The 26,834-nt window shown below is 46.5% G+C and overlaps 1 protein-coding gene and 1 long non-coding RNA gene across 2 annotated transcripts in view; one reads left to right on the top strand and one right to left on the bottom strand.

The window, feature by feature from the left end:
* LOC116065149 (scavenger receptor cysteine-rich type 1 protein M130-like) overlaps positions 1-26,834 on the bottom strand; it is a 151,464-nt gene that overhangs the window by 3,145 nt on the left and 121,485 nt on the right. The window contains exons 3-13 of the mRNA XM_035998601.1: positions 17,873-18,172; positions 13,877-14,191; positions 13,484-13,783; positions 9,459-9,773; positions 9,093-9,374; positions 7,724-8,038; positions 7,358-7,639; positions 6,087-6,401; positions 5,721-6,002; positions 4,248-4,577; positions 276-605 (exon numbers count right to left, since the gene is read on the bottom strand). Coding sequence (XP_035854494.1) covers positions 276-605; positions 4,248-4,577; positions 5,721-6,002; positions 6,087-6,401; positions 7,358-7,639; positions 7,724-8,038; positions 9,093-9,374; positions 9,459-9,773; positions 13,484-13,783; positions 13,877-14,191; positions 17,873-18,172 — 3,366 coding nt within the window. The remainder of the gene's footprint in view (positions 1-275; positions 606-4,247; positions 4,578-5,720; positions 6,003-6,086; positions 6,402-7,357; positions 7,640-7,723; positions 8,039-9,092; positions 9,375-9,458; positions 9,774-13,483; positions 13,784-13,876; positions 14,192-17,872; positions 18,173-26,834) is intronic.
* Positions 79-12,663, top strand: LOC116065159. The gene is made up of 3 exons (XR_004108682.2): positions 79-89; positions 3,827-3,833; positions 11,720-12,663. It is a non-coding gene; the product is annotated as an uncharacterized LOC116065159 (long non-coding RNA).

Raw genomic sequence — 26,834 nt, 5'->3', positions numbered from 1 at the left:
CTCCTGCCCCCCGTTCCAAGTTCCTTGGCCTCTGTTGCCCTCAGTTCCTTTTACTCTGTTGCCCCAAGTTCATGCACCTATGTTGCCCTGTTGTTAAGGAAAAACTCAGAAGCAGCACAACTCATTTCACATACGTGAAACACGTTCGGGAGACCTTGATGACTTACAAGCATTTAATGAACACTCAATTGAGGAGACAATTAAGCAGGCAGTACAGTTTAACCACGATGAGTTATTGTGCAGTGCTGTCCCAAACCTGTAAATAGTCCGCTTACCTGAGACGGTGAGAGAGAGCAGACGGCTCTCAGAGGAGAAGTTCTGAGAAAAAACATAGACATGATAAACACAGCTGTATGTTCCTTGGTGGGCGGGCTCTGCAGCAGGAAACAGGAAGTGGGCAGAGTGATTGATAGCTGGCTGGGTGGAGTTGTGTGTTGAGTTGGAGGAGGTGAAGGTGAGCTGGAAGGAGCCTCCTGGGTACTGTGGCTGGATGGAGCAGCTGATAGTGAAGTTGGAGTCCCTGAACACCTGGAACACCTGCTGCTGGGCCACGGAGACCCCGTCCATGGAGGAGGACACAGAGATGTTGGGCTGAAGCAGCAGGTCTGTAAACACAGACACACACGGGCATTGTGACCTTCTCAGGCCTAGCAACGTTACGATTAAAAGTAACAGTTACATTTAATACACTCTAACAATTGTTTTCCATTTTTAACACTTTCAACGTGTTTTCAAACAATAACATGACATTATCATCTGCATATTTCTCTAATCTGTTCCTTCTGCTCAGGTACTCAATAATCTTTATTTTCACTCTTATTTTTCAGAAAAGATCCGTGACCCAGAATATAAATGTGTTTAGAAAATGATCCTCAAAAATGTAACAGGGCTAGGGGCTGGACAGGAGCTACTGTTTAGAAATTAGTGCACAATCAGCCAGGCTGACTCCTGCCCCCCGTTCCAAGTTCCTTGGCCTCTGTTGCCCTCAGTTCCTTTTACTCTGTTGCCCCAAGTTCATGCACCTATGTTGCCCTGTTGTTAAGGAAAAACTCAGAAGCAGCACAACTCATTTCACATACGTGAAACACGTTCGGGAGACCTTGATGACTTACAAGCATTTAATGAACACTCAATTGAGGAGACAATTAAGCAGGCAGTACAGTTTAACCACGATGAGTTATTGTGCAGTGCTGTCCCAAACCTGTAAACAGTCCATTTACCTGAGACGGTGAGAGAAAGCAGACGGCTCTCAGAGGAGAAGTTTTGAGAGAAAACATAGACGTGATAAACACAGCTGTATCTTCCTTGGTGGGCGGGCTCTGCAGCAAGAAACAGGAAGTGGGCAGAGTGATTGACAGCTGGTTGGGTGGAGTTGTGTGTTGAGTTGGAGGAGGTGAAGGTGAGCTGGAAGGAGCCTCCTGGGTACTGTGGCTGGATGGAGCAGCTGATAGTGAAGTTGGAGTCCCTGAACACCTGGAACCCCTGCTGCTGGGCCTCGGAGACCCCGTCCATGGAGGAGTACACAGAGATGTTGGGCTGAAGCAGCAGATCTGTAAACACAGACACACACGGGCATTGTGACCTTCTCAGGCCTAGCAACGTTACGATTAAAAGTAACATTTACATTTAATACACTCTAACAATTGTTTTCCATTTTGAACACTTTCAACGTGTTTTCAAACAATAACATGACATCATCATCTGCATATTTCTCTAATCTGTTCCTTCTGCTCAGGTACTCAACAATCTTTATTAGGGCCCGAGCGCCGACAGCGGCGAAGGCCCTATTGAAACTGAAGGAATTATTTTCCCGGCAAATGAATTGCCTTTTTGAGGGGCTTAACATATTCAAAAACTCACCAAATTTGGCGGTCGCATCAAGTCTGGTGAGAATTTGCGTATTTTAAGGGTTTCGGCAATAGGCGCCCAAAAATGGCTCGCTAGCGCCCCCTACAAAAAGTTAAAAAAATTGAGCCCCTGCAGTGCGTTTAACGTAGACTCACGAAAGTCTCAAACATATGTAACATGTCAAGATGTACAAAAAACATAATTGGAGCCATACCCTAAACCCAACAGGAAGTCCGCCATTTGGATTTCAAAGTTCGAAATTAGTGTGATTTTGGCCATTTCTACATGTCGTACTTTAACGAACTCCTCCTAGAGATTTCATCCGATCAACTTCAAAGTTGGTCTGTACCATCTTAAGACATTGAAGATGAAAAGTTGTTAAAAGAAAAACTTTTCGTCATAGGGTGTGGCCGTGGGGGGGCGGCTATTTTGTGCGTTTTGCCATCAAAACAGGAAGTGGCTGTAACTTGAGTGTAGATTGTCCAATTGGCTCGAAACTTTTCAGGATTCATAAGAGTCCAACCCTGAGGACAAATAAAGGCTGATATTCACTTAAAGTCATAGCGCCCCCTAGTGGCAACAGGAAGTAGGCCTAAAAGTCAAGGTGCTATACTTTAACAAACTCCTCCTAGAGATTTCATCCGGCAGACTCCTGAGGTGTTCCCAGGCCAGTTTGGAGATATAATCCCTCCACCTAGTCCTGGGTCTTCCCTGAGGCCTCCTTTCAGCTGGACGTCCCTTCACCTAGTCCTGGGTCTTGCCCGAGGCCTCCTCCCAGCTGGACATCTCTCCACCTAGTCCTGTGTCTTCCCTAAGGCCTCCTCCCAGCTAGATGGGCCTGGAACACCTCCCTAGGGAGGCGCCCAGGGGGCATCCTTACCAGATGCTTAAACCACCTCAACTGGCTCCTTTTGACGCAAAGGAGCAGCGGCTCTACTCCGAGCTCCTCACGGATGACTGAGCTTCTCACCCTATCTCTAAGGGAGATGCCAGCCACCCTCCTGAGGAAACCCATTTCGGCCAATTCTACCCAGGATCTCGTTCTTTCGGTCATGACCCAGCCTTCATGATCATAGGTTAGGGTATGAACGAAAACTGATTGGTAGATTGAGAGCTTTGCCTTCTGGCTCTGCTCTCTTTTCGTCACAACGGTGCGATAAAGTGAATGTAATACTGCCCCTGCTGCGCCGATTCTCTGACCAATCTCCCGCTCCATTGTCCCCTCACTCGCAAACAAGACCCCAAGGTACTTGAACTGCTTAATTTGGGGTAAGGAGTCATTCCCTACCCGGAGTAGGCAATCCATCGGTTTCCTGCTGAGAACCATGGCCTCAGATTTAGAGGTGCTGATCCTCATCCCAGCCGCTTCACACTCGGCTGCGAACTGATCCAGTGAGTGCTGAAGGTCACAGTCCGATGATGCCATCAGGACCACATCATCTGCAAAGAGCAGCGATGAGATCCCCAGCCCACCGAACTGCAGCCCCTCCCCACACCGACTTCGCCTCGATATCCTGTCCATAAATATTACAAAGAGGATTGGTAACAAAGCGCAGCCCTGGTTGAGGCCAACCCTCACCTGAAACGAGTCCGACTTAATGCCAAGAACCCGAACACAGCTCTCGCTTTGGTCATTCAAGATTCAAGATTCAAAATCCTTTATTAATCCCACAATGGGGCAATTCACACTGTTGCAGCAGCAAGGGATAAGAGGAAAGTAGAGGACACATGTTAACACACAACAATAATTAAATAATGAAATAGAGTAAATATTAAAATAGTAAAATGTATTTACAGTAATTGTACAGTAAATAGTAAATAGTAAAAAGTAAAAGTAAAATGTATTTACAGTAATTGCACAATCACATGTTTTATTGTATGTCTTATGTTTTATCAGTCCTTGTGTGTGTGTATTTTGTCCATGTGGTCTACTGAGAGCAGTGCTAATTGTAGAGTCTGACAGCAGCAGACAGGAAAGACCTGCGGTATCTCTCCGTGACGCAGCATGGGTGCAGTAGTCTGTCAATGAAGGAGCTGTTCAGTGCTGACAGAGTGTCCTGCATGGGGTGGGAAGAGTTGTCCATCATGGAGGATAATTTAGCCACTATCGTCCTTTCTCCCACCAACTCCACGGCGTCAAAGGGGCAACCAAGAACAGAGCTGGCCTTCTTAATCAGCCTGTCCAGTCTTTTCCTGTCTGCCACTGCAATGCTACTGCCCCAGCAGACCACTCCAGTTTGTTTGCTGTTGCCATTCATATACTTTGTATAAGTTTTGTTACTATATGACATGTGCAACACGATGACAGTCATCACAACATCAGAAACATGTGCTTAGCTGATCATTTTCACTCAGTTTGGACCAATCATCTTCTCCAAACCTGTAAACAGTCCGCTTACCTGAGACGGTGAGAGAGAGCAGACGGCTCTCAGAGGAGAAGTTTTGAGAGAAAACATAAACATGATAAACACAGCTGTATGTTCCTTGGTGGGCGGGCTCTGCAGCAGGAAACAGGAAGTGGGCAGAGTGATTGACAGCTGGCTGGGTGGAGTTGTGTGTTGAGTTGGAGGAGGTGAAGGTGAGCTGGAAGGAGCCTCCTGGGTACTGTGGCTGGATGGAGCAGCTGATAGTGAAGGTGGAGTCCCTGAACACCTGGAACCCCTGCTGCTGGGCCTCAGAGACCCCGTCCATGGAGGAGGACACAGAGATGTTGGGCTGAAGCAGCAGGTCTGTAAACACAGACACACATAGACATTGTTAACTTGTCAGGCCTAGTAACATTACAATTAAAAGTAACATTTACATTTAATACACTCTAAAATTGTTTTCCATTTTGAACACTTTCAACGTGTTTTCAAACAATAACACATCATCATCATCTGCATATTTTTCTAATCTGTTCCTTCTGCTCAGGTACTCAACAATCTTTGCTCTCCACACAGTTCCTGAGCCTCTATTGCTCCCACTTCCAGAGCTTATACTGCCCCAAGTTTCAGCCCCTGTGCTGAAGACACTGAGAAGGCCAGGGCATCCAGCCTTCAGTCACCTAGCCTGATGGCTAGTACTCCAGTTAAAAGCCAACCTGAACTCCGGACAGTCTGAACTACAGTTTTTAAAAACGTGTTTTCAAACAATAAGATAACATCATCATCTGCATATTTCTTTACTCTGTTCCTTCTAAGACCTTATGAAAAATTGAGGAGGAGAAAAAGAAACCCTGCCCAGTTTTGTTTTTAAGGATTATTTTTTTTCCCTTTATTTGATAGTGGATAGACATGAAAGGGGGAGAGAGATGGGGGATGACACGCTGCAAAGAGCAGTAGGGCAGACTCGAACCTGCGTCTGCAGAACTCGGCCAACAGGGTGCGAACGCTCTTACTAGGTGAGCTAGAGGCCGCCCCAAGTCTGAACTACAGTTAACCAGCAAGCATCCGCAACACTCAGCAGTGCTTTGTGCTTTGCTGAGCTGCTCAAAGTTGGGGCCAGTAGGTCATTGGTTCATGTTATGGTGGCAACCAAAGAACCTGCTGGTGGAAGCGAGAGACTCAGAAAGAAAGCTGTGAAGCTGAAGGAGTCCTGTCAGGCTGGTTACTGGTTGGCCCAGGGGACTCCTGAAGCAGCAGATATGTTTCATACATACAGATTTATATCTTGGGGTATAATTCATATCTACAGATATATATCTTGGTGCATGTTTCATAGCTACAGATATATATCTTGATACTTGCAGGTGATTTACTGAGGCAGCAGCTCATCAGACTCCGTCATGGCTGCTGGAGACAGTCTGCTGCCATTTTAGCTGCTGCATGTGTGTCAACATGGGTACATTACTGTCATACATGATGTCATAGATGATTCACTGATGGGCTTACCTGAGCAGGTGAAATCCTGGATGTAGGCAGAGTAATGTGATTCTGCACACTCCCTCAGAGCAGATCCAGACTGAACACAGTTAGACCTCATCCTCCACACAGATCTGTCTGAGGACTCTTTTCTCTCTTCTACAGAAACAGCAGAGCCACAGTCCAGCTCTCTGCAGACAGCAGCTGCTGTCTTCAGGGTCCAGGGATAGACAACCATTGGTCTCCATTCTCCTTGTTTCACCTCCAGTGTTCCTGCACAGTGAATGGCTCCTCCCACCAACCTGACAGGCTCTGAACAGAAACCAGCATGAAAGAACAAAGTGAGTTTCATTAGAACAGAAATGAACCAAATCAAAGCTGCAGCTCCTCTTCTACCTGAGCAGGTGACTCCAACAGCTTTTCCAGGTGAGCAGGTGTTTCTATCTGAGACTGAGCTTCTACAGTCCAGGAGAGCAGACTCATTGCCTCCACACTGAAACTCTTTGGTCCACATTGGAGGCTCCACTTCTCCATAGAGCGCCCCCTGGAGGACTGAAGGAGCCCCACAGCCAAGCTCCCTACAGACCACCTCTGCATCCTGCTGGTCAAAGTCATCTTCACATACTGAGGACCAATGCTGAGTAGACTGGTTAGTTTTCACCTCCAGTCTGCCTGAGCACAGACTGGTCCCATTCACCAGCCTGACAGAGTCTGGAGAGATGATAGAAGATACAATAGAGAGAGAGAAAAGACACCAGACAGAATAAAAAGATGTCAGGAAACAACAATTCAGTGATTCAAACTGGACTCAGCACAGTTCCAACAGAAGTTGATAATTAACAACAGACTCCTCTTTATAACACCACAGACTGCAGCAATTTTACATCACATTTAATACACTATTGTTTTCCATTTTTGAACACTTGTATTTTCAAACAATAAGATAACATTATCATCTGCATATTTCTTTATTCTGATCCTTCTAAGACCTTATGAAAAATCGAGGAAGAGGAAAAGAAACCCAGCCCAGTTTTCTTTTTAAAGATAATTTAATTTTTTGGGGCTTTTTTCCCCCTTTACTTGATATTGGATAGACATGAAAGTGGGAGAGAGATGGGGGATGACACCCAGCAAAGAGCAGCAGGCTGGACTCGAACCCGCGTGGCTGCAGGATTCAGCCTACATGGGGCGAACACTCTTACTGGGTGAGTTGGAGGCCACCCCAAGTCTGAACTACAGTTAACCAGCAAGCATCCGTGACAATCAGCAGTGCTTGGTGCTTTGCTGAGCTGCTCAAAGTTGGGGCCAGTAGGTCATTGGTTCCTGTTATGGTGGCAACCAAAGAACCTGCTGGTGGAAGCCAGTGGCTCAGAAAGAAAGCTGTAAAGCTGAAGGAGTCCTGTCAGGCTGGTTACTGGTTGGCCCAGGGGACTCCTGAAGCAGCAGACATGTTTCATACATACAGATTTATATCTTGGGGTATGTTTCACATCTACAGATATATATTTTGATGCACTCAGCAGCTGATTTACTGAGGCAGCAGCTCATCAGACTCTGTCATGGCTGCTGGAGACAGTCTGCTGCCATTCTAGCTGCTGCATGTGTTTGACAAACTGGGTACATTACTGTCATACATGATGTCATAGATGATTCACTGATGGACTTACCTGAGCAGGTGAGATCCTGGATGTAGGCAGAGTAACGTGATTCTGCACAGTCCCTCAGAGCAGATCCAGACTGAACACAGTTAGACCTCATCCTCCACACAGATCTGTGTGAGGACTCTTTTCTCTCTTCTACAGAAACAGCAGAGCCACAGTCCAGCTCTCTGCAGACAGCAGCTGCTGTCTTCAGGGTCCAGGGATAGACAACCATTGGTCTCCATTCTCCTTGTTTCACCTCCAGTGTTCCTGCACAGTGACTTGATCCTCCCACCAACCTGACAGGCTCTGAACAGAAACCAGCATGAAATAACAAAGTGAGTTTCATTAGAACAGAAATGAACCAAATCAAAGCTGCAGCTCCTCTCCTACCTGAGCAGGTGAGTCCAACAACTTTTCCAGGTGAGCAGGTGTTTCTATCTGAGCCTGAGCTTCTACAGTCCATGAGAGCAGACTCATGGCCTCCACACTGGAACTCTTTGGACCTCATTGGAGGCTCCACTTCTCCATAGAGCACCCCCTGCAGGATTGAAGGAGGCCCACAGCCAAGCTCCCTACAGACCACCTCTGCATCCTGCTGGTCAAAGTCATCTTCACACACTGAGGACCAGCGCTGGGTAGACTGGTTAGTCTTCACCTCCAGTCTGCCTGAGCACAGACTGGTCCCATTCACCAGCCTGACAGAGTCTGGAGAGATGATGGAAGATAACATAGAGAGAGAAACGACACCAGACACTAAATTAAAAGATGTCAGGAAACAACAATTCAGTGATTCAAACTGGATTCAGCACAGTCCCAACAGAAGTTGACAATTGACAACAGAACACATATTTATAACACCACAGACTGCAGCAATGTTACATGACATGTAATACACTAATGATTGTTTTCCATTTTTTAACACTCATGTTTTCAAACAATAAGATAACATTATCATCTGCCTATTTCTTTATTCTGTTCCTTCTAAGACCTTATGAAAAATTGAGGAAGTGGAAAAGAAACCCAGCCCAGTTTTCTTTTTAAAGATAATTTTTTGGGGCTTTTTTCCCCTTTACTTGATAGTGGATAGACATGAAAGGGGGAGAGAGATGGGGGATGACACACAGCAAAGAGCAGCAGGCTGGACTCAAACCCACGCGGCTGCAGGATTCAGCCTACATGGGGCGAACACTCTTACTAGATGAGTTGGAGGCCACCCCAAGTCTGAACTACAGTTAACCAGCAAGCATCCGTGACAATCAGCAGTGCTTGGTGCTTTGCTGAGCTGCTCAAAGTTGGGGCCAGTAGGTCATTGGTTCATGTTATGGTGGCAACCAAAGAACCTGCTGGTGGAAGCCAGTGGCTCAGAAAGAAAGCTGTGAAGCTGAAGGAGTCCTGTCAGGCTGGTTACTGGTTGGCCCAGGGGACTCCTGAAGCAGCAGATATGTTTCATACATACAGATTTATATCTTGGGGTATAATTCATATCTACAGATATATATCTTGGTGCATGTTTCATAGCTACAGATATATATCTTGGTGTATGTTTCATATCTACAGATATATATCTTGGGGTATGATTCATATCTACAGATATATATTTTGATACATTCAGCAGGTGATTTACTGAGGCAGCAGCTCATCAGACTCTGTCATGGCTGCTGGAGACAGTCTGCTGCCATTCTAGCTGCTGCATGTGTTTGTCAACCTGGGTACATTACTGTCATACATGATGTCATAGATGATTCACTGATGGGCTTACCTGAGCAGGTGAGATCCTGGATGTAGGCAGAGTAACGTGATTCTGCACAGTCCCTCAGAGCAGATCCAGACTGAACACAGTTAGACCTCATCCTCCACACAGATCTGTGTGAGGACTCTTTTCTCTCTTCTACAGAAACAGCAGAGCCACAGTCCAGCTCTCTGCAGGCAGCAGCTGCTGTCATCAGGGTCCAGGGATAGACAACCATTGGTCTCCATTCTCCTTGTTTCACCTCCAGTATTCCTGCACAGTGACTTGATCCTCCCACCAACCTGACAGGCTCTGAACAGAAACCAGCATGAAAGAACAAAGTGAGTTTCATTAGAACAGAAATTAACCAAATCAAAGCTGCAGCACCTCTTCTACCTGAGCAGGTGAGTCCAACAGCTTTTCCAGGTGAGCAGGTGTTTCTATCTGAGACTGAGCTTCTACAGTCCAGGAGAGCAGACTCATGGCCTCCACACTGGAACTCTTTGGACCTCATTGGAGGCTCCACTTCTCCATAGAGCACCCCCTGGAGGACTGAAGGAGGCCCACAGCCAAGCTCCCTACAGACCACCTCTGCATCCTGCTGGTCAAAGTCATCTTCACACACTGAGGACCAGCGCTGGGTAGACTGGTTAGTCTTCACCTCCAGTCTGCCTGAGCACAGACTGGTCCCATTCATCAGCCTGACAGAGTCTGGAGAGATGATAGAAGATACAATAGAAAAAGAGAAAAGGCACCAGACAGAATAAAAAGATGCCAAGAAACAACAATTCAGTGATTCAAACTGGACTCAGCACAGTTCCAACAGAAGTTGATAATTACCAACAGAACACATATTTATAAAACCACAGACTGCAGCAATTTTACATCACATTTAATACACTAACTACTGTTTTCCATTTTTGAACACGTGTTTTCAAACAATAAGATATAATCATCTGCATATTTCTTTATTCTGTTCCTTCTGAGACCTAATGAAAAATCAAGGAAGAGGAAAAGAAGGAACAAGCCCGGGGCCCCCGTCTGGAGCCAGGCCCAAATGGAGGATGTGGTAGTCAGGTTTGCTACGGAGCCCGAAGATGCTGCAGGGCCCACCACCTGTGGGAGGAACTGCTGGGGAACTTGTGCGGAGGTGGAGTGCTACCACTTAGATCTGTTGGTGCTCACCTCGACGTCTCACAGTCAGTTCTGAAACCGTATTCCTGAATGGGGGTTGGACTCTTTTTCTCCGGAGTTGTCCAGGGTGTGAGGCGACCATATCACACACTTTATCCGATGTTTAAAGTGAATGAAATAGCTTTGCCAGTCTACTTACAGCAGTTCCACAACTACACATATCCTCTACAACTGTATACTTTTGGCTGTATTATAATAATAATATAATAATAAGCTTTATTTGTATAGCGCCTTTCATACACAGAGTGCAGCTCAAAGCGCTTTACATCCAAAAAAAAAAAATGTTTGTGTCCCCTTCAAGACATTTTATGTTTACTGTCCCCCTCAACTGTTAGATGAGATTTACACTCATGGAGGCGACGCCCAGGTGTGGGGATACTCACAAGCCCCCTGGCTGAGCACACCTACGTTGGAGTTTACCACAGTAGCTGAGAGGGTTGCGTCCCTATGCTTACAGGTTGTTGAACTCTGACTGTTTGTACATATGCACCAAACAGCAGCTTGGAGTATTCAGCCTTCTTGGAGACCTTGAATGAAGTCCTGTATGGGGCTCCCGAAGGCCACTCCATAGTTCTGCTGGTAGACTTTAACGCACACATGGGCAATGATGGAGACACCTTGAGAGGCTTGATTGAGAGGAACAGCCTCCCTGATCTGAACCTGAGTGGTCATTTGTTGTTAGACTTCTATGCTTGTCATGGATTGTCTATAACAAACAGTGTTCAAACATAAGGTTGCTCATAAGTGTACCTGGTACCAGAGCCCCCTAGGTTAAAGGTCAATGATCAATTTTGTGATTGTATCATCTGATCTGAGGCCACATGTTTTGGACACTTGAATGAAGAAAGGGGTGGAGCTGTCAACTGAGTGAGTTAGGTAAGGGGTTGAGGGAAGCCATCCGACTGAAGGAGTCTTTCCAGGATATGTTATCCCGGAGGACTCCGGAGGCAGTTGCCATGTGCCACTTCAGGAGGGTGAAACGGGGAACCATACAAGGTGTGTGCAGGAAGGATGGGATGCTGTTGACCTCAACTGAGAAGGTAATTGGGAAGTGGAAGGAGCACTTTGAGGAACTCTGAATCCAACAACATGCCCTTCATGGTAGAGGCAGAGCTGGAAGATGATGGAGGAAGTCACTGAGGTAGTGAAACAACTCCAAATCCCCGGGGATTGATGAGATCCGTCCAGAAATACTGAAAGCTCTGGGTGTGGGGGGGGGGGGGGGGGCTGTCTTGGATGACACGCCTCTTCAACATTGCGTGGAAGTCTGGGACAGTGCCTAAGGAGAGGCAGACCGGGGTGGTGGTTCACCTGTTCAAAAAGGGGGACCAGAGAGTGTGTGCCAATAACAGGGGTATCACACTTCTCAGTCTCCCTGGTAAAGTCTACACCAAGGTGCTGGAAAGGATGGTTTAGCCAATAGTCAGACCTCGGAAGATGAACAATGAGGATTCCGTCCTGAGAGCTATTTCATAAAACCAAGATAAGGGATTAAGCCGGGAGTTCCCAGTTATCCTGGCTCAATTTAGCCTTGAGTCGCCTGGGAGATACTGTGGGAGGTGCTGCAGGAGTATGGGATGAGGGGTCCCTTCTCAGGGCCATCCACTCTCTGTATGTCCAAAGCAAGAGCTGTGTCCAGGATCTCGGTAGTGAGTCAGACTCATTCCAAGTGGGTGCTGCATCTGCCAGGGCTGCATTTTTTTCCCCAATCCTGTTTGTGATATTCAAGGACAGGATATAGATTCATAGTCAGGGTGCGGAGGAGTTGCGGTTCGGTGGTCTGGGGATCTAATCGCTGTGACCTTCAGCACTCACTGGATCGGTTCGCAGTCAACTGTGAAGCCGCTGGGATGAGGAACAGCACCTTTAAATCTGAGGCCGTGGTTCTCAGCAGAAAAACCGGTTGAGTGCCTACTCCGGGTAGGGAATGAGTCCTTACCCCAAGTGAAGGAGTTCAAGTACCTCAGGTTCTTGTTCGTGAGTGAGGGGACAATGGATCGATAGATTGGCTGGAGAATAGGAGCAGCGGATGCATTATTGCTGTCACTTTACCACACCGTTTTGACAAAAAGAAGAGTTGAGCCAGAAGACAAAGCTCTCAAACTACCTGCCAATTTTGGTTCCTACCCTCACCTATGATAACGAAGGCTGGGTCATAACCGAAAGAACGAGATCCTAGGTACAAGTGGTCAAAATGTGTTTTCTCAGGAGAGTGGCTGGCGTGTCCCTTAGAGGTAGGGTGAGAAGGTCTCCTTTGAATCGAAAAGAACCAGTTGAGGTGGTTTTGGCATCTGGTAATGATGCCCCCTGGGCGCCTCCCTAGTGAGGTGTTTCGGGTACGTCAAGCTGGGAGAAGGCCCCGGACTAGATGGAAAGATTATGTTAGGCTGGTTGCCCCAGGGGATTCCTGAAGCAGCAGACATGTATGTTTTTATATATATATATATATATATATATATATATATATATATATATATATATATATATATATATATATATATATATATATATATATATATATATATATACATTCAGCACTGGATTTACTGAGGAAGCAGCTTATCAGACTCCATGTCAGAAACTCTCAGGTTCTGAACCCAAACGCAGACCAGGACAAGGTAGGGTGTTGAAAAAGGTGAGTATTTATTGAAGACCATAAGGTAATGCCAGACAGGTGGGTCTGGGTGATAGAATGCTGATGGAGGTGAGTGGAGGTGAGTACTGGTAGACAGGAGTCTTTATGGAACGATGTAGTAGATAGTTCTGGGTGCCAGGCAGGGGTGATGGTATTGCAGACAGAGGAACAGGAACCAGTTAAGCAAACACGCAAAAGCAACAAAGCAACAGAGACTGACTAGCAAACAATTTAGGATGACACGCAAGCACAACATATGAGTTTGGCTAACAATCCGGCAGGGACTGGATGTCAGGTCACAGCTTAAATTATGTAGTGATGATGATCAGGACCAGATGTGTAGATTGCTGACCAGGAACAGGTGAGAGCAGGTTCAGGTGATCTTGGATTTCCCGCCTTGCAGTCGTTGCCCGGCAACCGGAACAGGGTACATTCAGGAACACACAATACAAAAAAAACCCAGACAGACAGGGAAAACATGCTCAAGGGGATAGGTTTGTGACACTCCATGGCGGCAGGAGACAGTCTGCTGCTACATGTGTGTGTCAACCTGGGTACATAACTGTCATAGATGATGTCACCATAGGCTTACCTGAGCAGGTGAGGTCCAGGATGGAAGAAGAGGAATCTGATGTTGCACACTTCCTCAGAGCATATCCATACCGAACACATTCAGACCTGATCCTCCATACAGATCTGACTGAGGACTCTTGTCTCTCTTCTACAGAAACAGCAGAGCCACAGTTCAACTCTCTGCAGACAGCATCTGCTTTCTTCAGGTTCCAGCCAGGGTAATAATAGCCACCCACTGGTCTCCAATATCTGTGATATTGCAGTTCCAGTGTACCTGCACAGCGACTGGCTCCCCCCACCAACCTGACAGCATCAGGCTCTGAACAAAAACCAGAGAGTCATCAGCAAAATAACAAAGTGAGTTTCATTAGAACAGAAATGAACCAAATCAAAGCTGCAGCTCCTCTTCTACCTGAGCAGGTGAGTCCAACAGCTTTTCCAGGTGAGCAGGTGTTTCTATCTGAGCCTGAGCTTCTATAGTCCAGGAGAGCAGACTCTTGGCCTCCACACTGGAACTCTTTGGTCCTCATTGGAGGCTCCACTTCTCCATAGAGCGCCCCCTGGAGGACTGAAGGAGGCCCACAGCCAAGCTCCCTACAGACCACCTCTGCATCCTGCTGGTCAAAGTCATCTTCACACACTGAGGACCAGCGCTGGTTAGACTGGTTAGTCTTCACCTCCAGTCTGCCTGAGCACAGACTGGTCCCATTCACCAGCCTGACAGAGTCTGGAGAGATGATGGAAGATAAAATAGAGAAAGAGAAAAGACACCAGACAGAATAAAAAGATGTCAGGAAACAACAATTCAGTGATTCAAACTGGATTCTGTTGTGAGAGTGAGGAATAGTGGACCCAAATGCAGGGAGAGGCAGGCAGGCAGGAGATGGCTTGAGTTAGGATCTTTTAATAACAAAAACGACAGCGCAGAGGCTGGAAAAACACTCCAAGAAACTAAGACAAAAATACAAAAGCAACAGGAAAAACACAGGCTGACAGCAACTCGGGCAGGGAACAAAGGAGCAAACTTACGGGGACAGGACACAACGGAATACAAACAGACACAACGATACAAAACGATCTGACAAGAGACAAAGGGAACACAGGGGTTAAATACAAGAGGTAATGAACAAATGAGGGACAGGTGACACGACAGGTGAAACACATCAAGGCGGGGCAGGACAATCAACAAAGGCAAAAAGTAAAACTAGACATGACAGGACAGAAAACAGACTATCAAAATAAAACAGGAAACCAGAACAACAGACAGGAAACATGAAATAACCTAAACACAGAGACTTGACACAATATACAACAACACAACGGGGAACAGAAATATACAGAATGTACAAAAAACAGAAATGTACAATGCAAAAAACAGAAAATGTACAAAACCATGACAGGATTCAGAACAATACCAACATAAGTTGATCATTAACAACAGAACACATATTTATAAAACCACAGACTGCATCAATTTACATTTAATACACTCTAACAATTGTATTCTATTTTTTTTTTAAACCTTCAATGTAGACATCAAAGGGGGCTTGAGCACCGGCTCTTTTTCTTCCTTGAGAAAAGTGCCCTTTTTTCTGGAGTGCTTTTTTAATTTTTTCAGACACAGACAGACGGGCAGGCAGACACATAGAGAGACAGACAGACAGACATGCAGACACACATCAGATACACAGACAGGCAGACACACAGAGAGGCAGACAGACAGGCAGACACACAGACAGGCAGACAAACATCAGACACACATACAGGCAGACAGACATGCAGACACACAGACAGGCAGACAGACACACACACAGACAGGCAGACACACATCAGACACACAGACAGGCAGACACACATCAGACACACAGACAGGCAGACACAAAGACAGGCAGACACACACACACACACACACACACACACACACACACACACAGACAGACAGACAGCCAGACACACACAGGGAGGCAGAAAGGCAGACAGACAGGCAGGCAGACAGGCAGCCACACACACAGACAGACAGACACACAGACAGACAGAGACATACACAGGCAGACACACAGATAGGCAGACAGACACACAGACAGACAGAGACACAGACAGGCAGACACACAGAGAGGCATACACACGGACAGGCAGATATACAGACATACAGACACATAGACAGGCAGACACAAAGACAGGCGGACACAGATAGACAGGCAGACACACAGACAGGCAGACACAGACAGACATGCAGACACACATCAGATACACAGACAGGCAGACAAACATCAGACACACAGACAGGCAGACAGACAGGCAGACACACAGACAGGCAGACACACAGACAGATAGACAGACAGGCAGACACACAGACAGGCAGACACACATCAGACAGACAGGCAGACAGTAGGGGTGGTACGGTTCACAAAACCCACGGTTTAGTTCGTTTCACGGTTTTAGGGTCACTGTTTCTCGGTTCTTTACGGTTCTTGTTATTTTTTCTTTTAATCTTTAACACTCCAGAAATATACTTAAGCATATGATATATAGCTTAATTATCCACAATGTAGGATACAGTATTAAATAATTATATAGTTATATCATGTAATCATGCACAAACTGAATTTGACTTGACTTTAAGCACATTATTGGTACCATCTCTGAGGAAAGCTAGGTGAGATTTTGATACAGCAAGATGGAAGACATTGATGATTTCAACATGCTTTTCATTTATTTGGCAAAAAAAAGAGAATGTGTATTGCCATCTACAGGAACTTATGTGCCCTTTTAGCACATGAAGATTGAAATATTACAGAATATCAATTGAAATAACTTGCATTTATCAAACTGCCAACTTCATTGTAGCTCTTACAAAAATGTATTCTTTAAAAGAAAGAGAGGAACTCTTAAAGCTCCGTCTTTTGAATAAATCAGAATACATTAAACATAAAAACAGTTTACATTGTTAGTTAATTTCCTATCCTGGCCTGGGCTGGGACACACACTTCATATGGTTTGATAAAGTACTTATTGGACTTATCATTGCACTCACAATAACGAGCGTAGCTGTCAGGTCCTCCTCTATACGTCTCATCTCCGTTTTTTCCTGCATCCACTGTGTGTGTTAGTGTGTTTTAGTGTGTGTGTGTGTGTGTGTGTGTGTGTGTGTGTGTGTGTGTGTGTGTGTGTGCGTGCGTGCGTGCGTGCGTGCGTGCGTGCGCGCGTCAGTTTCAGGGAGAACTGAGCAGCCCCGCCCGCTGCAGAGACCCGACAGGATCTAAACTGCAGCCGCTTCAGCGACTTTAGAGTGAAAAAAACGTTACAGTACATTAATGTTAAAATGTATACAGGTTGGCAGGACGGTCTGAAATGTTTTGCATGGTCTTTAGTTGTACGTTTTGTTGGTAACTTGCCCACACCTCTTCTTACGCGCGAAAGGGAAACACACTGTCTGAGGTCACATACGAGCATGAGGCTACATTGCGCATGCGTCGAACCGTGAGGCACACACACGCTCCAAACTGAGACAAGCGGGCCGAGCGGTTCGGGTGTTTTTTCATGAAACGTACAACCCATAGCAGACAGGCAGACACACAGACAGACATGCAGACACACATCAGATACACAGACAGGCAGACACACAGAGAGGCAGACAGACAGGCAGACAGGCAGATAGGCAGACAGATCATGCTCATCCCCTTCTTGTCAACAGCAATGCTGTTGATTTTCCAGTTCAGCCTGTTGTTGATATTAACACCCAGGTATCTGTATTCCTCAACCATGTCCACATCTCCACCCAGGATGCAAAGTTTTATTAATTATTTTTCCATTTTTCACTTGAGCAAATTGCCCCAAAATGTCTGTGCAAGTCCCTGCACATCATCATCATCTGCATCATTCTGTTCCTTCTCCTTAGGTACTTCACAATCTTTGCTCTCCACACAGACAAGTTACAACGTGTAACCCAGAATAAAAACTTGTTTAGAAAATGATCTCTAAACTCTAAAAGGGATAGGGAGATACTAACGATCCCCTGTCTGAGCTGAGCTGCTCAAAGTTGGGGCCAGTTGGTCATTGGTGCCTGTTATGGTGGCAACCAAAGAACCTGCTGGTGAAAACCAGTTGCTCAGAAAGCTGTCAAGCTGAAAAAGGAGTCCTTTCAGGCTGGGTGCTGGTTGGCCCAGGGGACTCCTGAAGCAGCAGACATGTTTCATATCTACTGATATATATATCTTGGTGTATGTTTCATATCTACCGATATTTATGTTGATGCATTCAGAAGCTGATTTACTGAGGCAGCAGCTCATCAGACTCCGTCATGGCTGCTGGAGACAGTCTGCTGCCATTCTAGCTGCTGCATGTGTTTGTCAACCTGGTACATTACTGTCATAGATGATGTCATAGATGATGTCACTGATGGGCTTACCTGAGCAGCTGAGATAGAGGATGGAGGAAGAGGAATCTGATGATGCACACTTCCTCAGAGTAGATCCAGACTCAACACAGTCAGACCTGATCCGCCACACAGATCTGACTGAGGACTCTTGTCTCTCTTCTACAGAAACAGCAGAGCCACAGTCCAACTCTCTGCAGGCAGCAGCTGCTGTCTTCAGGTTCCAGTCAGAGTAATAATCTACTGTAATGTAACTCACTGGTCTCCATTCTCCCTGTTCAAGCTCCAGTGTTCCTGCACAGCGACTTGCTCCTCCTACCAACCTGACAGGCTCTGAACAGAAACAGGAGAGTCATCAGCGAAATACGTTAATTTAAATAGGAAAGATGAAACTGTAAATGCTGATTCTGCTTTAATGGTTTTTTTTATTTCTCTTTTCTGTCTCTGTGTACCTGTTGATGTTTGTTCTTTTTCAGCCTGCAGTCCTGAGGAGAAAATCAGAAGGTAAACATCATTATAAAGCAGCATGATTGGATCACAACTGTGGACAGAACAAACTTTCTCAGGATGTTTTGTGAAGAATCTTCTACCAGCTCAGCAAAAACACTTTACCAGTTTACTAAAGATTATACACAGAACACAAGTCTGAAAACATCAGAGGCCCTCAGAAATGCCAGATCACACTATTACTCATCACTAATAGAAGAAAATAAGAACAACCCAATGTTTCTTTTCATCACTGTAGCCAGGCTGACAGAGAGTCACAGCTCTATTGAGCCATCTATTCCTATAGCTGTTGGTGCCACTGTTGCACCAAATGCTTGCTTTTGAGGGAATTACTGGAATTGTTGGGTCTCCTTATATTATAGAGTGGGGTCTAGACCTACTCTATCTGTAAAGTGTCTCGAGATAACTGGTTATGATTTGATACTATAAAAAGAAATGAATTGAAATGAATTGGAAGTCTGGGATGGATTTAAAGAAAACGTATAATGTAATTGTCTTTAAGTAACTGGTACCTATTGTGTAAATATTGCATGCTTGAAGTTTAACTAGCTGATTGGTTTCTTCTGGCCTAATCAATAGGTATAATTGGGTATTATCTGCATAGTGAAACTTTATCAAGTATTTCCTAACAATATTGCCTAGAAGAAGCATACTTAAGCTAAATAGAAATGGTCCAAGCACAGAGCCTTGTGGCTAACTTTACAATGCATGGAGGATTTATTGAATTATTGTTTATTGTCCATTTTCCCTTTTTGTCTTAATTCTGTCTGTGTATGTGAGAGCAGTTTTGTCCTTTGATTCAACACAAATATTTGAATAATAACACGTCATCTTTAAAGCACCTGAACTGCACAGCATCAGCAGCACCAACAGCTGATACGTTTCCAGGTGGACCATCTCTCTCATCACCCCGTGTGCTGTACTCAGTGTATAATCTGCGAACAGGAAGAGAAGGAGCTTTACTGGAACAGAATCAGAATCAGCTTCAATGGCCAAGTTAATGTGAACACAAACAGGGAATATGACTGGCTTTTTGTTTGTTGTCCTTGTTTTAGCTGTGGCAACACAATGGTTAAAAACAAGGACAACTTATGACAAAAGGGAACACTTAAGAGTCTAGGGAAGAACTTTTGGGAACAAATTTGCAGTTTGATCAGATGACTTGGGAGGACATAATGCCCCATTAAAAAGATTTCCAAATGTAACATAGCCTTAGTGGAGGCTTGAAAGCATGAATTGCGAAACTACCCAAGTGTTTTTCCCCACCTGGGATGACCAGAGGGGTTGGGATGTATGCATAGCCCTCAGCGTGCCCCACCTGAGTAGCTTTGTTACCACAGTAATAGTAGCTTTGTGCCTAAACCTAACCAAACTGCAACCGTTTCACAATGTCAGCGGCGTCGAACTGGGGGGGGGGGGGGTTTGGTGAGTTGTTACAAAGGGCCCTGGTGTAAGGAGGGCACACTAAGATACTAAAATGAATAGCCGTGGATGCAGAGAGGGGCCTGTAGAGAATGCATGTGTACAGGGTCCAGAATTTTGTGTTACGCCCCTGCACAATGTTAACAGCTCTGGTTAAAGTATGAGGTGGTAATTCCTGCCACAGCTAGGGGCGCTAATTTATGAAAAGCCAGACAGATATACTTGGATGGTTTGGAGGACTGGTTGGACATGAACACCTGTTTCCTTGATGAAAGTCTTGTGTTTTCTCCTTAACTTCTTCCGGGACATGAACTCTGCTCCCCAGCTTGAAAGCCCTGTGTTTTAGGAGTAGGTTTTAGGTACCGAAACGCGGTGCCAATAGGGCACCGGTTCCAACGTAAACGGTAGTAACGAGACCGAATAAGAACAAAAATGCCTGACTTTTTTTTTTCAAAAGCATCGCTGCTAACAGTTTACGTTAAACGGTGTAACGTGTGACTGTATTTCCCTGTAGAGGATTCCAACACCGAGACGTAACAGTCTGCACTCTGCAGCTGCCATTGTCTGAAAAACAACACGGACGGTGCGTTCATTTGAAACTCGCCAGCATTGTGTTGCATTCAAAGGTTTTGTAAAATACCCTTTTCCCATCTAGTGGTTTTTGTCGTTCAACAGCAATTTACTGATGAAATAAGTCATTGTCAGTGTAAATAATTTATTGAGAGAAACAAGAAAGGAATTACGGATATAAATGCTTGACCGCCAGATCTGAACTGTCACCTCACGAGTTCAAAAGAGTAGAGGGTAGATACTTCAAAGGCGTTGAAAGGAGTACCGGGAAGAGACTTCAAAGGAGTACCGGTTTGGTCTGTGGGCACCAGAGTCCGGTCACACACACTCCTCAAAGAGAGCTGGAGCAGCGTTAAGGTAAGACCAATCTTTGCTAATTCTGTGACATTAAAATCTCTGCTCACAAGCGTTTGCAAGCGACGATGTTAGGTTTAGTTTACCGACCTGCGTCATAGCTAGGCAAGAGCAAGCTGTTAACTACTTTCATTTTCTCCATGGTGAGGATTAGCTATAATGACGACGATCGGTAAAGCAACACAACCTCGTTTTACACGCACTGTTCGGGACATCTTTTTCACTGGTCAGACCATCATCATCATCATCATCATCTTCTTCCGCTTATCCGGTAACGGGTTGTGGGGGTAGCAGCTCCAGCAGGGGACCCCAAACTTCCCTTTCCCGAGCCACATTAACCAGCTCTGACTGGGGGATCCCGAGGCGTTCCCAGGCCAGGTTGGAGATATAATCCCTCCACCTAGTCCTGGGTCTTCCCCGAGGCCTCCTCCCAGCTGGACGTGCCTGGAAAACCTCCCTAGGGAGGTTCCCAGGGGGCATCCTTACCAGATGCCCGAACCACCTCAACTGGCTCCTTTCGACGCGAAGGAGCAGCGGCTCTACTCCGAGCTCCTCACGGATGACTGAGCTTCTCACCCTATCTCTAAGGGAGACGCCAGCCACCCTCCTGAGGAAACCCATTTCGGCTGCTTGTACCCTGGATCTCGTTCTTTCGGTCATGACCCAGCCTTCATGATCATAGGTTAGGGTATGAACGAAAACTGATTGGTAGATTGAGAGCTTTGCCTTCTGGCTCAGCTCTCTTTTCGTCACAACGGTGCGATAAATTGAGTGTAATACCGCACCCGCTGCGCCGATTCTCCGACCAATCTCCCGCTCCATTGTTCCCTCACTCGCGAACAAGACTCCAAGGTACTTGAACTCCTTCACTTGGGGTAAAGACTCATTCCCTACCTGGAGAAGGCACTCCATCGGTTTCCTGCTGAGAACCATGGCCTCAGATTTAGAGGTGCTGATCCTCATCCCAGCCGCTTCACACCCCAAACTGCAACCCCTCTCCACCCCGACTACGCCTCGATATCCTGTCCATAAATACTACAAACAGGATTGGTGACAAAGCGCAGCCCTGGCGGAGGCCAACTCTCACCTGAAACGAGTCCGACTTACTGCCGAGAACCCGGACACAGCTCTCGCTTTGGTAGTACAGAGATTGGATGGCCCTGAGAAGGGACCCCCTCACCCCATACTCCCGCAGCACCTCCCACAGTGTCTCCCGGGGGACCCGGTCATACGCCTTCTCCAGATCCACAAAGCACATGTAGACCGGTTGGGCATACTCCCAGGCTCCCTCCAGGATCCTTGCGAGAGTAAAGATCTGGTCCGTTGTTCCACGACCAGGACGGAATCCGCATTGTTCCTCTTCAACCTGAGGTTCGACTATCGACCGAACCCTCCTTTCCAGCACCTTGGAGTAGACTTTACCGGGGAGGCTGAGAAGTGTGATACCCATGTAATTGGCACACACCCTCTGGTCCCCCTTTTTGAAAAGGGGAACCACCACCCCGGTCTGCCACTCCTTAGGCACCGTCCCCGACTTCCACGCAATGTTGAAGAGGCGTGTCAACCAAGACAACCCCTCCACACCCAGAGCTTTAAGCATTTCTGGACGGATCTCATCAATCCCTGGGGCTTTGCCACTGTGGAGTTGTTTAACTACCTCAGCAACTTCCACCAGGGAAATTGACGACAATCCCCCATCATCCTCCAGCTCTGCCTCTACCATAGAGGGCGTATTAGTCGGATTTAGGAGTTCCTCAAAGTGCTCCTTCCACCGCCCTATTACCTCCTCAGTTGAGGTCAGCAGCGTCCCATCCTTACTGTACACAGCTTGGATGGTTCCCCGCTTCCCCCTCCTGAGGTGGCGAACGGTTTTCCAGAAGCACCTTGGTGCCGACCGAAAGTCCTTCTCCATGTCTTCTCCGAACTTCTCCCACACCCGCTGCTTTGCCTCTTTCACGGCAGAGGCTGCAGCCCTTCGGGCCCTTCGGTACCTTGCAACTGCCTCCGGAGTCCCCTGGGATAACATATCCCAGAAAGACTCCTTCTTCAGTCGGACGGCTTCCCTGACCACCGGTGTCCACCACGGTGTTCGTGGGTTGCCACCCCTTGAGGCACCTAAGACCCTAAGACCACAGCTCCCCGCCGCAGCTTCAGCAATGTAAACTTTGAACATTGTCGACTCGGGTTCAATGCCCCCAGCCTCCACAGGGATGCACGAAAAGCTCCGCCGGAGGTGTGAGTTGAAAGTCTGTCGGACAGGGGCCTCCTCCAGACGTTCCCAGTTCACCCGCACTACCCGTTTGGGTTTACCAGGTCTGTCCAGAGTCTTCCCCCACCCTCTGACCCAACTCACCACCAGATGGTGATCAGTTGACAGCTCTGCCCCTCTCTTCACCCGAGTGTCCAAAACATACGGCCTCAGATCAGATGAAACGATTATAAAATCGATCATTGACCTTTGGCCTAGGGTGCTCTGGTACCAAGTACACTTATGAGCATCCCTATGTTCGAACATGGTGTTCGTTATAGACAATCCATGACTAGCACAGAAGTCCAACAACAAACAACCACTCTGGTTTAGATCAGGGAGGCCGTTCCTCCCAATCACGCCTCTCCATGTGTCTCCATCATTGCCCACGTGCGCGTTGAAGTCCCCCAGCAGAACTATGGAGTCCCCTACTGGAGCCCCATACAGGACTCCATTCAAGGTCTCCAAGAAGGCCGAATACTCCGAGCTCTTGTTTGGTGCATACGCACAAACAACAGTCAGAGTTTTCCCCCCCCACAACCCGCAGGCGTAGGGAGGCGACCCTCTCGTCCACCGGGGTAAACTCCAACGTAGCGGCGCTCAGCCGGGGGCTTGTGAGTATCCCCACACCCGCCCGGCGCCTCACACCCTGGGCAACTCCGGAGAAGAAAAGAGTCCAACCCCTATCCAGGAGTATGGTTCCAGAACCGAGACTGTGCGTAGAGGTAAGCCCCACCAGATCCAACTGGTAGCGCTCCACCTCCCGCACAAGTTCCGGTTCCTTCCCCCACAGAGAGGTGACGTTCCACGTCCCCAGAGCCAGCGTCTGCTGCCCGGGTCTGGTCCGTCGAGGCCCCTGACCTTCACTGCCACCCATGTGGCAGCGCACCCGACCCCAGCGGTTCCTCCCACAGGTGGTGGGCCCATGGGTTGGAGAGAGAGGTGCCACGTAGCTTTTTCGGGCTGTGCCCGGCCGGGCTCCATGGCAAACCCGGCCACCAGGCGCTCGCTGATGGGCCCTCCATCTGGGCCTGGCTCCAGACGGGGGCCCCGGGCTTCCTCCGGGCAGGGTCACATCATCTCTACCTCGTTTTTTCATAGGGTTTTTGAACCATTCTTTGTCTGGCCCCTCACCTGAGACCACTTTGCCTTGGGAGACCCTACCAGGAGCACAAAGCTCCAGACAACACAGCCCTCAGGTTCATAGGGACACACAAACCTCTCCACCACGATAAGGTGATGGTTCCCGGAGAAGGTCAGACCACTATTATAAATTTGTCTGTATTAAAATGTAACCCATATTCTGGAAGTTCAAGGGCAGTAACTGCTAGCTTTTGAGCTTGCTGTTGCCGCATTTTGGCTAACATCCGCTTAATGCTAATGTTATATTCCCGATTCTGTTGATTGATTTGTCAGTTTTTTAGCATGATTAAGCAAAACTTATTACCGCGTTTATATTAACCTAACATTAGTGGAGGTAAAGTTAACATTAAACCGTTACCTCTATAGTTGCCAATCTAGTTTTAATAGCATCTAATGTTAACGTTACATCTTTTAAAAAAAACACCCACTCTATAAGTTATGTCGGGTGACAGGGAAAGTGTCTTTAAGTAACATTAATGTGGAGCATTTGTGGATAGCATTTTTTTTTTTTTTTGCCTCGGCTTCAGAGTTTGGCCACTTAATACCATCAAGATGTCCAGCAAAAATTAGCCTCAGAACTATCAGTTCAACATGTTTTATGTAAACATAAATGACTTCCAATATGTGAGATGCTTTTCTTTTTTGTCCATTGAGCAGGAGGTGACATTGCCCACCACACCAAGGGTGATCATGCTAGGTATGAGAAATAGTTTGAAGAAGAGGATGTTTTATTAGCAATGTATGTTTGGTATTCTGTGACACACTGCAAATGAGATAAGATGTTTGTTTGTTTTTTAGGAAGAAGTTTGATGTCTTCCACCCGTTGGATGGTCAGCATTGAGGGGAAGGTCCTCTTTAAGACTAACCAACTTAATGACTTCACCAGTGCTTTTGTCGTCTTCTTTGGCTCCTTTTATGCGTTCAATCTTGAATATCAAGTGTCAGCATCCACTACACTGGAGTTGGTACAGAGGTAAGTAATTATCTGCATAAAGCATTTAATAGGTAATGTTACATATTTGGACTGTATGAGCACTCCATACACTTACTGACAAAGAGAAAACAACTGAGAAAAAGACTTGGTTTATATAGAGCCCTATTACTGTGGTAACTTACAGTGAAAACACACTCACCGTAAGCGTTGCGCATATCTGCGTAGCGCAGCTATTTTTATTTCAGCACCTATGTTATCCAATCTATCTGTTTATACCGGTCACGGAGCGGCTGCGTTGGCCCGCGCTGCAGCAATCATTTCGTCATCTCCTCTCTTTCTTGCACGAGACGTGAGAGAATGTTTCAAGCAAGGCAGTTAATCACATACAGGAAGTACCACAGTAGGTTCATGGTGATTTGGGCTGTCTTGACTTCTCACAGCGAGACACACGATCAGGCACACGGAGGGAGAGACCGATGGATGGACAGAGAGAGTGACACACACACACACACACACACACACACGCACACGCACGCACACGCACACACACACACGCACACACACACACACACACACACACACACACACACACACACACACACACACACACACACACACACACACACACACATACTGTATATAGGCTACAATTACCACAGTTTCCACCACTCATCCTGTCTCTTTCTATCGGAGTGAGGACCAAGAGAAGAAGGATGACTTTGTGTATGAATGGCCAGGCGCGCGGCACTCAAAGAAATGATTCAAGCCCTTCTTAGAGGTGACACATTTAAATATAATTTGCTTTATTTAAATATATCTATTTAAGATCATATGTATACACATTTAAGTGGTTTAACTAAAAATGTATTAATAGCTCCACCTAAGAGATTGATTTACGTTAGATCGCCAAAAAAAAGTGTCATACAGGACCACCCTTTGCGCATGTGCAAGACAGCGCGCTCTTTCAGTTTCCGCCCATCTCTTCATCCTCCGGCTGCAACGCAAAGGTAACGTTTGAAGGATGCTGCAAAATAAAAGGGGGAAATCCACTACTTAGTAAGTGTTCGTTTTCTGTAGTAGATTAGAAAGTATCTAACGGTCAAATAACATTAATTCTGTATTACTGACCGGAATGTGTGCAACAGTTAAGCGAGCCGAATTTCACTCTTGACCTATAGCTAGCGTTAGAGGCCACACATTGACTGCTTTGGTTAACTTAGCTATTTGTTGCTCTTCATCGCCGCAATATTGGACCGGGCAAAACTGGCCTGTAGACAAAAGTAAAACAAGAGAGTGTGTGTGCGTGTGTGTGTGTGTGTGCGTGTGTGCGTGTGTGTGTGTGTGTGTGTGTGTGTGTGTGTGTGTATTTGTTTTGTCTGTCTCCATTACCTGTGGAGCCCTGCATCACTGTGTCTGTCCCCTTATTTCTCTGTCCATCTTTATTAAACACTTGCGGTGTTTTCTGTGTTTGTGGTGTTCAGGCACTGGCAACTGAGGATGCAGAAAGTGACCTAGCAACCACAGTCATGGGGATTTACGTGATACAAAGAGATGGGGATCAGGAGCCTGAGGACGTTGGAGTTGTGATTGAAGGCATCAAAGTCCTGAGCAACTTGGGCAGTGTCATCATGGGCTTCGTCATGCTTTTTGGGCTCATTTATGCCCTTGATTTGAATTTTCCAGACAACCTCAAATACATCTTCGAGTTTTTCCAGAAGATCATAATGAATTTGGATGGGCACAAGCTGAATGCAAAGATACAACAGCTGAAAGGCTGAAGCGGGTAATTGCATTGTTTCATGGCATGACTAGATATT

This window comes from Sander lucioperca, chromosome 2 (genome assembly GCF_008315115.2).
Source record: "Sander lucioperca isolate FBNREF2018 chromosome 2, SLUC_FBN_1.2, whole genome shotgun sequence".
In the NCBI taxonomy this organism is placed as follows: Eukaryota; Metazoa; Chordata; class Actinopteri; order Perciformes; family Percidae; genus Sander; species Sander lucioperca.
The sequence above is the reverse complement of the archived record's forward strand: the minus strand, read 5'-3'. Positions and strand labels throughout refer to the sequence as shown.